The sequence below is a fragment of the Dissoconium aciculare genome (genome assembly GCF_010015565.1).
Source record: "Dissoconium aciculare CBS 342.82 unplaced genomic scaffold K489scaffold_1, whole genome shotgun sequence".
Lineage (NCBI taxonomy): Eukaryota > Fungi > Ascomycota > Dothideomycetes > Mycosphaerellales > Dissoconiaceae > Dissoconium > Dissoconium aciculare.
This window is the reverse complement of record NW_022984951.1, coordinates 424,126-436,274: the sequence shown is the minus strand read 5'-3', so window position 1 is coordinate 436,274 and position 12,149 is coordinate 424,126. Positions and strand designations below refer to the sequence as shown.

Sequence of the window (12,149 nt, the reverse complement as noted above, 5' to 3'; positions counted from 1 at the left end):
TTGAATTTCCATTATTCCAGTATTACAGCGGAGTTAGATGTGATGTCGCGTGCACCATCCGTAAACGTGCAGGCATGCCTCACACGATTCTACGTTGAGGTTGTTGTCCGTTATGCGATGTCCAGAGAACCTCCAAAGCCTGCAAGCGAAGTAGCGTCCTACGTCATCGGTTTGTCCGACAAAGGCATCTCACGAATCTTGCTGGTGACTTTGACTACTCCTCAGTCCATGGCAACTACACGCTACATCCATCTTCCACTTCAGTGCAATCGCCAGCGGATACGAGTGCCCGCGTTGACCTGCATGTCTGTCACGCTCGAAGCCATGAGATTTCTTCGCCCAACATGAGGAAAACGCTATTGCTAGTCTTCATCCACGGCTTCAAGGGGACCGATCAAACCTTTCATAATTTCCCCAAAGACCTGCGAGCGCTTCTCTCACACACTCTCCCCAAGGTCCGCATCCTGAGCATCATATATCCGCAATACGAGACTCGTGGAGACCTGAAGACCTGCGTGGCCAGATTCAAGGAATGGTACGTGACTTGGGTTGTGGTATACATGCGTTGGACGACATCATCTGACCTGCCCTCTCTCTCTTGTGCACGTTTACAGGCTCCAGGACAAGGTCATCGATCTCGAGGTGGCCAGTGGAACCCCATCGCCCACGGTAGATCCCTCGGTGCACGTGATCCTGTGTGGACATTCCATGGGCGGCATCGTGGCGGCCGAGACGTTGATCAGCATCGCCCGCGACGAGCCGGTGCCGACCGCGCGACATGCCAACGACACGACGAACTCCACGACGACCGAGGCGGGACCACCGTCGGGGAGCAAGCCTGTGGATCTGCCCGTGCCGGGGCAACCCGAACGCGCCAGTTCGGCGCCACCGGCGAGTGAACCGACCACGCTCTTTTTCCCGTACATCCAAGCCGTCCTCGCCTTCGATACACCATATCTCGGCATCAGTCCCGGGGTGTTGGCACACGGCGCCGAGGTTCAACTCGGCCACGCAACCACCGCTTACAAGGCGTACGATTCGGCGAGTCGACTTTTCGGATGGGGGTCGTCACGCAGCGGCGCCGCCGCCGCTGCCGCCGCAGCTGCTCCCAGCGCCTCGACGGGGAGCGCAGCCACCTTTCCAGACGTATACGGGTGGCAGAAATGGGGCTCATATGCCATGTACGGCGGGGCCGCGGCCGCCATCGCAGGGATCGCAGGGGCCGCCTATCTCAACTGGAACCAGATCAACCAGGGGTTCGAATGGGCGGGCAGCCATCTGGAGTTCGTCGGGTGTCTGGCCCGGGGGGCCGAGCTCAAGAAGCGCGTCGAGACGGTCGTGGATCTGACCCGGACGCGGCCCGTCGGCTTCGCGAACTTCTACGGCGCGCTCGGGGCCAAAGCCACCGGCCAGACCAAATACGCCGGCGCGGTGCTCGGCGCCGACCGCACGTTCTGCGTGATCCCGCGGGACGCCGCCGACGCGACAGGAGGAGGAGCGGGAGGGGGGAGTCCCACCGGCTCGAAGAGGAGCGCGTCCGGGACCGGCACGACGGACCCTCCCCCGCCACCGACCAAACGCCGGCGGCGACCCGCGACGAGCGACGACCCCCGCATCAACGCCCAGATGGCGGAGGGCGACAAGGTGCAGGACTTCGCCGAGGACGCGAGCCAGCCCAAGGGCCACTGGGTGCGCTGCGTGAACGACCAGGCGGCGGACGAGATCGGCGCGCACCAGGCCATGTTCGCGCCGGGCGCCAACCCGGGTTACTTCGACATGCTGGCGCGCGCGAGGGACCAGGTCGCGGGGTGGGTCGAGGGCCCGTGGTACGAGGAGTCGGAGCGGAAGGTCGCCACCGGGTCGGACGGCGCGGGCGATGACCAGGAGGGACGATCGGGTCCGCAGTTCGACGTGCCGTTTGATCTGGATTAAAATGTGCGATCGTCTATCGTCCCCGGACGGAACGTGTGTGTGATGATGATGATGATGATAATGATGATTTGATGATACCCCTAGGACTATGTACTCGGCCATACGTCGTCTATCCCGTCTCCCCTTCGAACGATCCCGTGACGGATGTGAGACCCTCTACTGCAAATAATAACATGATTTTCTCTCTTCTCGAGTCGACGAGGATGACGACGAAACCGTTGACTCTGGACATGTATGCCTTACCCCAACCCTAACAAATATATCTGTCGAGAGGGACGACCCTAACGACAGGCAGGTGCACGGGTAGGTTGTGGGAATTCCGGGGCACACACACCGCGAAAGGAATGCCCACCCTCCGTCCGTCATCATTGGGACGGACGGACCGCTGACCTGAAGAACTCTCAGCTCGCTGCCGCCAAAGCATCGCGTGACTCGGAGGGGCCTCTCTCTCTCTCTCACCGATAAGGATTTGTCTCCTGTATCGATAAGGAACGGGCTGATCTCCAGTACTTGTTATTACAGCCCTGGAGTATATCGAGATGATGAGTGAGTGAGCGAGTGAGGTAGTTTGCTTACTTATTTTTTTTGGGGTCTCGTTGTTGAGAATTTGAAGAGATGCCTGCTGAGGCATTTCCCCCATTCCGTTCCATCTCATCATTTCATTTGATGGATGCGGGTGGGTAGTGGTTTGTTAACCTATCCATCTGTGAAGGCGAAACCGTTCGGCGGGCGGGCGGGCTGGCGGGCTGCTTGTCGTGGAGGGTCTCTCGCTGTGCGATAAGCCGGGAGGAGTTCACCGAGAAATGATGTCGGCTGTTTCTACCCACCCATCATTCTTCCCAATACGGGCGGTTCTTCGACATCGGTCTGTTCTCTCCTAGCAATAACCTACTGCGTCGGCCATCATTTTCAGGGAGGAAAGGGCAGAAGCGTGCGGGTGTTGGCGATCGGTGACGATGACGATAGAACAAGCCACCGCCCCGGGGGTCTGGTCATGATACATGTACACCTGGGCATATTGGGGGCAGATGATGAGTAAATGGCATATGGCGGCGTCGGACTGGGCCTGACTTCGACCGAACTCTCTCCGCCTCTCTCTCTCTCTCTCTCTCTGCCTCTCTCTCTCTGCCTCTCTTCCTCCCACTCCCTCTCCCTCGTCCGACCCGGTGGCATTCCTGCTTCCTCCGAGATTGAAGGGATTGTGATGCCGTCCATCATCATGACCCAGGGCAAATTATTATATGCCTATGAATTGTAATAGTAGTGGTAGTAGTAGGAGTATTAGTGGTAGTCCATCCCCGATCGGTGGTCGTTCATCATCTCCAGGAGACACCACCCCGCCTGGAGAGGTGAAGCGGTATGGTGATGGTGATGATGCTGCTCTCTCTCCCTCCCCTCCCTCGTGGAAAGCCCTACTGTAATACGGTAGATGTGGTAGCGGCGAAGAGATGGGAAATTGTACCAATGCTGGAAGAGGAGGACTCGAATATGTTTGTATGTGTGTATGTATGTCTGTATACCTTGGTATATGCATGTTTGTATGAATTAGGTATACACATATCTATGCATTGCCTCCCGAGTCCAGCGTTCGGGTGTGGTATTCACCACTGCTTAGGCTACTGTACAATGACAATGAGATGATAAGAGTACTGTTATTAGGTGTATTGTTGATTGGAGGAGAGTCCTGGAGGAACCGAAACCCCACACAAACACCCATAGAGAAGCGCCGATCACGTCCCTTCCCTTCCCTTTTCCAACCTTGGTTCCCTTCCTGGTCCGCCTGGTCCGCCTGCCCACCTGCACCTGTCCACCTTACGCGTGATTCCGGGGGTGGCCCAGGGCGGATTGGGAAGTCACACTCTCACCACTGCACCACTGCACCACTGCACCACTGCACCACTGCACCACTCACCACTCACCTCAGCTCGTCCCGTTTCCCCCCATGACATACTGTACATACTGCACCCCATCACATCACATGTACACCTGGGCAGCGAATGCCCGTATGGTATGCTGGATGATCATCTCTCTCTCCCAGACCGAGACAACCTGAGCATATCTAGGTACATACTGTAGTCCACCTCTCTCCCTCTCTTCGCACATATACACACACGACACGCACACACACACACACACACACACACACACACACACACACACACACATAGATACACACACGACACGCATCGGCGGCACTCGCGCGCTAATCGTGCTCGCGTGCAGTGTCCGCCATGAGGACCTTTTGCTGGTTCCGTCGGCAGATACAGTAAAATAGTGTCTCTAGAGAGATAGAGAGAGAGAGAGGGAGAGAGAGAGGAAGAGTCACCTATGTCATACCTAGTACTCATATCACCCGGCATTTATCCTTATCTCTCCATCCTCATGACACCCACCGGTCCCACTTCCTGCTGTTCATTCTCTTCCTCCTCCTCCATCACCACCACCATCACCTCCCCCTCCTCCTCCTCCAACTTCTTCACCAACTGCTCCATACATCCCCACGGCCGCCATCACCTCGACACCTGACTCAGCCACCACCTCTCTCGCCTGCACCGTCACCACTGGGGACTCAGTCACGGCCTTTTGGATAAGTCTGGACTAGCGACCTCCCATCCTCCTCCTCCTTCTCTCTACACTTGCCGAATATCATCCTACAGAACAGTCCCTCAGCATAGATCATTCAAAACGCAAGACTTCTCACCCGGGCATCGCTCAGTCCTGTGTCAGCATTCGGTGTGGAAGACATCCGCATCTCACCTCTGACGGGTCTTGCCAACCCACATGACATAAATCTCCTCAGATACCACAGCACCCGTACTCTTGAGCCATATAAATCTCCTCAGAAACCACAGCACCCGGACTCGTGAGCCATATGATATCCTCGGATCCATTCCGACCCAGCCCACGATTGGATAGACTCATAAATCTAAAAGAGACGTTCCTATAGCCACCACCCTCAGTCCTATCGATCACGATCCACCACCAAGATGCCATGGCTACCACCCACTATCCTGTCGACAGCTCTACCGAGTCACTGCACACCCGAGAACGACTTCCTGCTTCAACTAAGTAGGACCTTCAACACTTGTATCCCTACGCCACTCGCCCTCGTCTCGACGCTGTTCGGCATTCTCAGTATCATCGCCTGGTTGTTCGCACAGGTACCGCAGATTTACAAGAACTGGAAGTTTCAGAGCACTTCCGGCCTATCGATATGGTTCCTGGTGGAGTGGTTTGGCGGAGACGTCGGCAACCTGTTGGGCGCGCTCTTCACCCACCAAGCGACTTGGCAGGTAACAATCGGCGCATACTACGTTTTGGTGGACATGTGTCTCCTGGGACAGTGGATCTGGTATGAGAAGTTGCGGCACGGACAGACCGTGCTTCGCTTGTCGAGGAGAAGAGCCAGGCGAGACAGGAGTGGAGATGGACGAGGGACCACCCGCGACATGGAACACGTCCCGGCGGACGGATCTTCCGATATGGTTGCGAATCGTCAGCCGGACGGCGAAGGCCGCTCTGCTGCTGGCCAGACGGCACCGAGAACCATCTTCAGGGCACCTACATTCGACAAGAGTTCGAACGACGCCGAAAAGTCCTCGCTGAGCAGCAGCGGACAGCCTGCCACCCCCGGCGGGAGGACACTCTACAGAGCGGGCAACGGCACGGCATCGTCGTTCCCGTCTCCGTCACCACGGACCATGATGATGATCGCCTGCCTCATCGCCGTGGTAGCAGCTTCGCCCATCCAACAGCAAGACGCCGCCCCCGGACAACACGGAGCTCTGCCGCAGACGTCGGATCGACGACCGCACCTCGAGGAAGCGCCACCGACCGCTCTCGAGCAAGCCGGCTCCCTCCTCGCATGGACCTCCACCTTCCTCTACCTCGGCTCCCGCCTCCCCCAGCTGCTCAAAAACTGGAAGCGGAAGTCCACCGCCGGCCTCAGCTTCCACCTCTTCCTCGCGGCCTTCTGCGGGAACTTCTTCTACTCGGCCGCCCTCCTCACCAACCCCAACGCCTGGTCCGACTTCGAGCCCTACGGCGGCGGCGGCTGGGCCGGTGCCGCCGGCAACGACCGCGCGCGCTGGATCCTCAACGGCCTGCCCTTCTTCCTCGGCGCCGCCGGCGTCCTGGGCCTGGACGCCAGCGTCGGCATCCAGTTCATGATCTACGGCGATGCGGCGCAGAAGCTGGTCGTGCTCGACGAGGAAACCGACGGTGAGGGCGGCGGCGGTGGCGCCCAAGACCTGATCCGCAGCGTCGTCCTCCTCGACGCCGACCGCCGCTCGTCCTTCTCCGCCGCCACCGACGATTCCCGATGGCGCTGGCGTCGCGTCAGCGGCTGGATGCGCGGCTGGATCCCCACCGGCAGCGAGCTGGGCGCCGCCGGCCCCGACGAGCGGGAGGCTCTGTTGCGGCCGGTGTCACGGCAAGGCGGAGGAGGAGGTGGTGGTGGTGCGGAGGAGGCTTCACGGAGCGCTGCTGCTGCTGCTACTGCACCCGCTCCTGCAGCCGCCGCCGCCGCCGCCGCCGCCGATCCTTCGAGCTACGGCACGCTGTGACGAGGACGATTCCGCTATTTCGGCGAACAGGCAACCTTCTCTTTTCTTTTCTCCAGCACGGTTGGATTTTGGGTTTTTTCGGGGCAGGGGGGCGAATTTCGAGTTCTATCCGGCATCGACGGCAGCATTGTTTTGGTGGGAACTCCAGAGATGAGATGGGAATCGGAGCATTGAGCATTTTTTTTTCTCTTTTTTTTTGGACGGGAGCACATTCTTCTTGCGGAGTAATGAGACTACCCTCCCTCCTCGCGAGACGAGCGCATCGAGCATCACGCATCACGCATCGAGGAATTCCCTACAGGGTCCCTCAGGATTACATTTCCGCAGCCTGAGGGGGCTTTTTTTGCATTACGGATGGATTCGTATCTATATATGTCATGAGGGTGGCGGTGGTGGTGGTGGGAACAGGAGTCCGCAGCATTTTGCATATCGACGACATGGGGAAAATCACCTCCATGGAAAATAAATAATGATTTGATGATGAGAAGTCACGTCGATGACCTTTTCGGTTTTCTCTTTCCTCCTTTTTAAGAGAGAGAGAGAGAGAGCCTTTGTTGAAAGCCCTGTACATTTCCCCATCATCTGTGGTGTAAAGCGGCATGTTCGGGTAAGCAAACGATGGATGTCACGATCCAATCCCCGACTGCACTTCCCCACATTTCCGCGCCAACGACGACGTCAGAAGTTTGCAGCAGGCAAATGAGATGCACGCACGAGAGCTCGATAGCTCCTACGTACCCAAATAGGTAGGCGTGTAGAGTTTAAACGCGGTCCAACAGCTGTTGCGAGCTTGACTTGGCATCTAGCTGAGAGAGACGTTCGGCCCCAAAGGTGCTGACGAGCATCCCCTATCATCGGTGTATCGGCATCGCAATTGACCAGATCAGCCTCGACGACGTGCGGGAGATCCTTCAGGAACGCGATCGTCGGCGAAACGAGCGACGATATCGCCCCGGGTCGTTCGAGCAGAACCGCCCCGCCCTCGGAATCTATCCATAGCTTCTGTGATCGTCGGAGTGAGGCTGGTGGTTCGGAGAGAGGACGTTGGAGGTTTATTTCATTATATTTTCTTTTTGACAAAAAACAAGGGAAAGAAGGGAACAGAAAGGGAGATGGCGTGTGAGTTTGGATTATTCTCCCCGGCCCTCGCCTGCACATGATGATGAGTGAGGGCTTTTTTTTCTCCGAGTTCTGACCAGAGACCATCCCCCGCCCAGCCAAACACTTCATCGATGACCCGACCCATCTCGTCGATCGCGCCCTCGAGAGCATCGCCCTGACCAACCCCCACACGGCCTTCGACGCCGCCGACAAGACCATCTACGTCCGCGCCGGCGCCCCCGCGGGCGATGAGCCCCGCGTCGCCGTCATCTCCGGCGGCGGGTCCGGCCACGAGCCGTCGTTCGCCGGGTTCGTCGGGCCGGGGTTCCTCCGCGCCGCGGTCGCGGGGTCCATCTTCGCGAGCCCGGCCGCCGAGCAGGTGCGGCGGTGCATCCTCGAGCGGGTCGACGGCCGCCGCGGCGTCCTGGCCGTCGTGATGAACTACACCGGCGACGTGCTGAACTTCGGCGTGGCGGTCGAGAAGGCCCGGGCGGCGGGCCGCGCGGTGGAGATGGTGGTCGTGGGCGACGACGTCGGGGTCGGCCGGGCCCAGGGCGGCAAGGTCGGGCGCCGCGGCATCGCGGGGACGGTCCTGGTCCTGAAGATCGCGGGGGCGTTGGCGGACCGGGGCGCCGGGCTCGAGGAGGTCCGGCGGGTCGCGCAGATGGCGGCGGGGAATACCGTGTCGATCGGGGCGTCGTTGGGCCACGTCCACGTCCCGGGGAGGGGCCCTGCGGAAGAGGATGGAGGTGGGCTGCGGGCGGGTGAGGTGGAGATCGGGATGGGCATCCACAACGAAGCGGGTTCGGAAAGGACCCAGGCCGACCTGCCGGGCGTTGTCAAGACCATGCTGACATACATGCTCGATGCCGAGAGCGAGGACCGCGGGTTCATCAGGGTCGGCAGCGAGGACGAGGTGGTGTTGCTGATCAATAATCTGGGCGGGGTCAGCGTGCTGGAACTGGGGGGCATCGCCACGGAGGCCATCACGCAGTTGCGACGCGACTACGGCATTCGTCCCGCGCGGATCCTCGCTGGCACATACATGACATCTCTGAACGGCCTGGGCTTCTCGCTCACCCTGCTGAAGACCGCCGAGCTGGGCGCGAAATACACAATGCTGGAGTTGTTGGACGCCCCTGTGGAGGTGACGGGTTGGTCCTCGGGGATCAGCAGCAAGGCATGGTCATCACCACCGAATCAGACAGAAGAAATCAGACCACAGGAGACCGACCGAAACGAGCCTTGCGGGTTGGACCTGGACGCTCAATTGACCAGCGAGGCCCTCGATCAAGCCCTGGAACGTGTCATACAGGCCGAGCCCGACATCACGAGATTCGACACCGTGGTCGGCGACGGCGACTGTGGCGTGGGTCTCAAACGTGGCGCCGAAGCCATACGTGCCGAACTGGCTCAGATCTCCAAGCAGAGCGACGCTGCACTATTCCTTGACCGGGTCACTGCCGTGGTCGAGCGGACCATGGACGGCACATCGGGGGCTCTATATGCTATTTTCTTGAACGCCGTGTCCACCGGACTGAGGCGGCAGCACGCGGGCGACAAGTCTACAGAGATCAACGCTGCTGCCTGGGCCAAAGCTCTCGTATTCGCTCTTGAAAGCCTGAGTCACTACACACCCGCCAAACCGGGGGACAGGACCCTGATGGATGCGCTGCAACCTTTCGTCGACGAGTTGCATCGGAGTGGGGATGTCCAGCTTGCCGCCCAGGCAGCCGCCGAGGGCTCGCAAGCGACAAAGGGCATGAAAGCCAGCCTTGGCCGCACCGTCTATGTGGGCGGCAGCGGGTTTGAGGAGGTCCCTGATCCAGGCGCTCACGGCCTGGCGCAATTCTTCCAAGGCCTAGCAGAGGGACTGAAGTGAAAGACCCGTAGCGTCGCTCCCTCTCGAGCAGCCTCCCCCCAAAAACGGTCGCAGTCACCACGCCTGATTGTGATATCAGAATTAGCTGATTGCGCCAACGAATCTCGTTGATATTGTTGTATCATACCCGAACTACGCTATCACTCCACCAGTAAACGCCGTCCTTTCTCCACCCGCGAACCCAGCAAAGTTTGTTCGTACAATTGGTGTCAAGTTTTGGCCCTCTCGAACATCCCTCACGCAATCGAAACTTGTCGCGCTCAGGTGCTTAGTAGGACGAGAATCACACTGTCGCCTCTTAGGAACATCTTGCTGATGAACCGGTCCTTGTTGATCGGGCGACCCTTCTTGCCGTCGTGCAGGCGTGGGATCTCCGTCCACATCTCTTTGACGTTCTCGAGGATCATGTTGCAGTGGCGATCGAACGCCTTGACACGCGCGAGCAGCTTGCGGTTGTTGCGGCATGAGATCAGCACCTGGACGTGTTGTCGCACAGCGGTCTGGATGAGTGAAAGCGGGCCTGCGGAGAATTCGTGTTGCTCGAGGACGGAGACTTCATATTCGCTGTGTTCGCACCAGGTTAGAATTGTTCGGCCTTTGAGGATCCCTTGGGTGGTTTGTTGGAAACTCACGTGAGTTCTGATCGTGGTTTGCCGAGCAATTCTCTGTGGACCAGTTAGACCTGTCGCATGAACGTGCGCGTGAGGAAAATAGCTCACTGAATCTTGCTGTCGGTACCTGCGGACGCCATCATGTACGATTCTGTGGGCGATCGAGGATGTCAAGGGTGCAATATTCTTTGGTCAGACCAGTCTTCTTCACACGATAGTGGAGCCGTCCTCGAATTGTCGTGAATGTCGAACGTGAATCGGTCAAACTTCGGGTTGACCGCCGCGGAGCTTCTTGAAAGCCTCAGGCACATGTAGTATATTCTCAGTGCCGTTCGGTCCCTGCAGCTGGTGCCTGCTGCTGCCCTATGCTGAATCTGCACATCAGATTGAAACGCGGCTTACATAAGTCGTGATGACGCCGATCTATCGATCTGAACGCGTGCCCCGAAACACGCTTGCTGCATAGCCAACGCTACACGCACATCCGTCCACACCACCTGGGCAGTGTACACGTCCTGCCACCTCGATGCCGTTGCCGTTGCCTCGACGGCAGCACGTCTCATATGATTAATTCTCCGCTTTCTAGTACTCCTCACCTCTTACAACCACCTCATTACCTGTATCTGACGCAACCACATCCGAACGCCTATTCATTCGACACGCCAACATCACGAACGCTACATGTCGATTCGTCCTGCAGACAGGCACGTGCAAAAGTTTGGCGGAAGAGAACGGGGATTGGGGATATCCTGTGAAGCTGGCCAACCACGGACAGTTGCCCACGCAGTATGCTGTAGCACGCAGGCAGTCTGAGGCCCAGCCGTGATAAACTATAAGAAGCCAGGATCTCCTCCACCCGCGAGAAGCGGAACATTCTTTTCTCCCGCAACGCCAACCTCCCGTGCAGTCATGGAGCTCGACGATGGCAACCAACTCGGCAACATCCCAACACGGCCAATGCGCGTGAAAGTCCTCTATACATTCGACCTCGAGAACAAAACGACTTGTTTGGCACGTTTCCCGAATACTCTCGACATTCCTGCCGTCGCGATCGACGACCAGTCGCAGGTGGGCGTGATCGAGCTGGCTCAGTGCATAGATGCCATCATTGCTGCCTCGCCAGAAATCGTGTCCAAGCTGGATACCGGTGACTTCACGATATACGCGTACGATTACAGCGAATATGAGACGCCTCTTGTCGGTCAAGGGAGGTTATCGTCCCTGATCGCCAGTTCTGCTAGCGGAAACGGGCCAGCTCAGCAGAACAAGTCCATGATCACCGGACGAGTCTGCAAAAATCTGCCCGCTCTGTTCAGCAACGGCGTAAAGGAGACGCTAGAAGTGAAGCTGCGCTTGACACCAGTCGCTCAGGTCTCCAGGAGGGAGATGTCTAAGATGGATGAAGGTCTCCGAGGACTGAGTCCTGCTACGTCAGCTGGCTTCGATCCAAATGCATGGAACGCCTCAATACAACACCATTCATCAAGCGACAATTTCACCTTCGACCCAATGTCGACAAGCGGCGACACAGGAGCGTTGCTTGAAGACATTTTCGGCTTGACATCTGATTACGGATTGACGGCGGGCGGATCTCAACATGGAGTCATGGGCATCCCGGAGACCCCGACGAACAACAGCATTGCCGCGAACCCCGCATCTGGCGGCGCCTCTCACAGCGCTCCAGGCAGCCGTTCGGGAAGTCCAATGCTGCGCCCTGATTCGCACTCGCAGATCGAATCCGCCCGTCACCAAAGCTTCTCTGGTCGAACATTTGATCCCTCTGAGCAGTCACGATGTAGTTCTCGTGCTAGCGTTCGGAGCGAACTCGACGCGCCTTACCATCATCGACAAAATTCTGCTCAATCACAACCAGCACTTACACATTCACAATATGACGATTTCTTCGGCGAAGACAGTCAGTCCCGAAAGCGTGCGAAAGTGACCCAGGCAGATTGGCATGGTCGTTCGTCATTTGGAGCAAGGTCGGCCGATCTTCGCGTCACAGCCGCTACCGCTTCATCGATGCACATGTTCCGACCTATTGCAAAGCGGGCGTTC

General features: G+C 58.1%; 7 protein-coding genes across 7 annotated transcripts; 4 read left to right on the top strand and 3 right to left on the bottom strand.

Annotated features, from left to right (window-relative positions):
- Nucleotides 1-226: 226 nt before the first annotated feature.
- Nucleotides 227-2,155, top strand: K489DRAFT_375098 (uncharacterized protein). Its single transcript, XM_033603613.1, has 2 exons — nucleotides 227-535; nucleotides 615-2,155. The coding sequence occupies exons 1-2, from the start codon at nucleotides 345-347 to the stop codon at nucleotides 1,930-1,932; spliced, it is 1,509 nt and encodes a 502-aa protein (XP_033464052.1). The 5' UTR covers nucleotides 227-344; the 3' UTR covers nucleotides 1,933-2,155.
- Nucleotides 2,156-2,664: 509 nt separating this feature from the next.
- On the bottom strand, nucleotides 2,665-3,248 carry K489DRAFT_4226 (uncharacterized protein). Its single transcript, XM_033608240.1, has one exon. It carries the CDS (start codon nucleotides 3,151-3,153, stop codon nucleotides 2,842-2,844), a length of 312 nt encoding a protein of 103 aa, XP_033464051.1. The 5' UTR covers nucleotides 3,154-3,248; the 3' UTR covers nucleotides 2,665-2,841.
- A 1,674-nt stretch (nucleotides 3,249-4,922) lies between these two features.
- On the top strand, nucleotides 4,923-6,383 carry K489DRAFT_295004 (uncharacterized protein; the record flags this gene model as incomplete). The annotated part of the gene is made up of 2 exons (XM_033600290.1): nucleotides 4,923-5,312; nucleotides 5,433-6,383. Coding segments are annotated over 2 exons (1,341 nt in total), but the record flags the coding sequence as incomplete, so codon positions are not given.
- Nucleotides 6,384-7,034: 651 nt separating this feature from the next.
- On the bottom strand, nucleotides 7,035-7,925 carry K489DRAFT_4119 (uncharacterized protein). Its single transcript, XM_033607862.1, has one exon. It carries the CDS (start codon nucleotides 7,815-7,817, stop codon nucleotides 7,176-7,178), a length of 642 nt encoding a protein of 213 aa, XP_033464049.1. The 5' UTR covers nucleotides 7,818-7,925; the 3' UTR covers nucleotides 7,035-7,175.
- Nucleotides 7,926-8,034: 109 nt separating this feature from the next.
- K489DRAFT_385749 (DAK1/DegV-like protein) lies at nucleotides 8,035-9,480 on the top strand (the record flags this gene model as incomplete). The annotated part of the gene is made up of 1 exon (XM_033606159.1): nucleotides 8,035-9,480. One exon carries the CDS (start codon nucleotides 8,035-8,037, stop codon nucleotides 9,478-9,480), a length of 1,446 nt encoding a protein of 481 aa, XP_033464048.1.
- A 260-nt stretch (nucleotides 9,481-9,740) lies between these two features.
- On the bottom strand, nucleotides 9,741-10,231 carry K489DRAFT_385748 (Sm-like ribonucleo protein; the record flags this gene model as incomplete). Its single annotated transcript, XM_033606158.1, has 3 exons — nucleotides 9,741-10,044; nucleotides 10,113-10,145; nucleotides 10,200-10,231. 3 exons carry the CDS (start codon nucleotides 10,229-10,231, stop codon nucleotides 9,741-9,743), a joined length of 369 nt encoding a protein of 122 aa, XP_033464047.1.
- A 769-nt stretch (nucleotides 10,232-11,000) lies between these two features.
- K489DRAFT_311088 (uncharacterized protein) lies at nucleotides 11,001-11,252 on the top strand (the record flags this gene model as incomplete). The annotated part of the gene is made up of 1 exon (XM_033600755.1): nucleotides 11,001-11,252. A coding segment is annotated over one exon (252 nt), but the record flags the coding sequence as incomplete, so codon positions are not given.
- Between the last annotated feature and the right edge of the window lie 897 nt (nucleotides 11,253-12,149).

Bases quoted from the DNA above. Each gene is read 5' to 3' on its own strand.
- K489DRAFT_375098 (XM_033603613.1), top strand. From the start codon at position 345: ATGAGGAAAACGCTATTGCTAGTCTTCATCCACGGCTTCAAGGGGACC. The intron at 536-614 runs GTACGTGACTTG...GCACGTTTACAG, and splicing joins GTGGCCAGATTCAAGGAATG to GCTCCAGGACAAGGTCATCG.
- K489DRAFT_4226 (XM_033608240.1), bottom strand. From the start codon at position 3,153: ATGATGATGGACGGCATCACAATCCCTTCAATCTCGGAGGAAGCAGGA.
- K489DRAFT_4119 (XM_033607862.1), bottom strand. From the start codon at position 7,817: ATGGTCTTGTCGGCGGCGTCGAAGGCCGTGTGGGGGTTGGTCAGGGCG.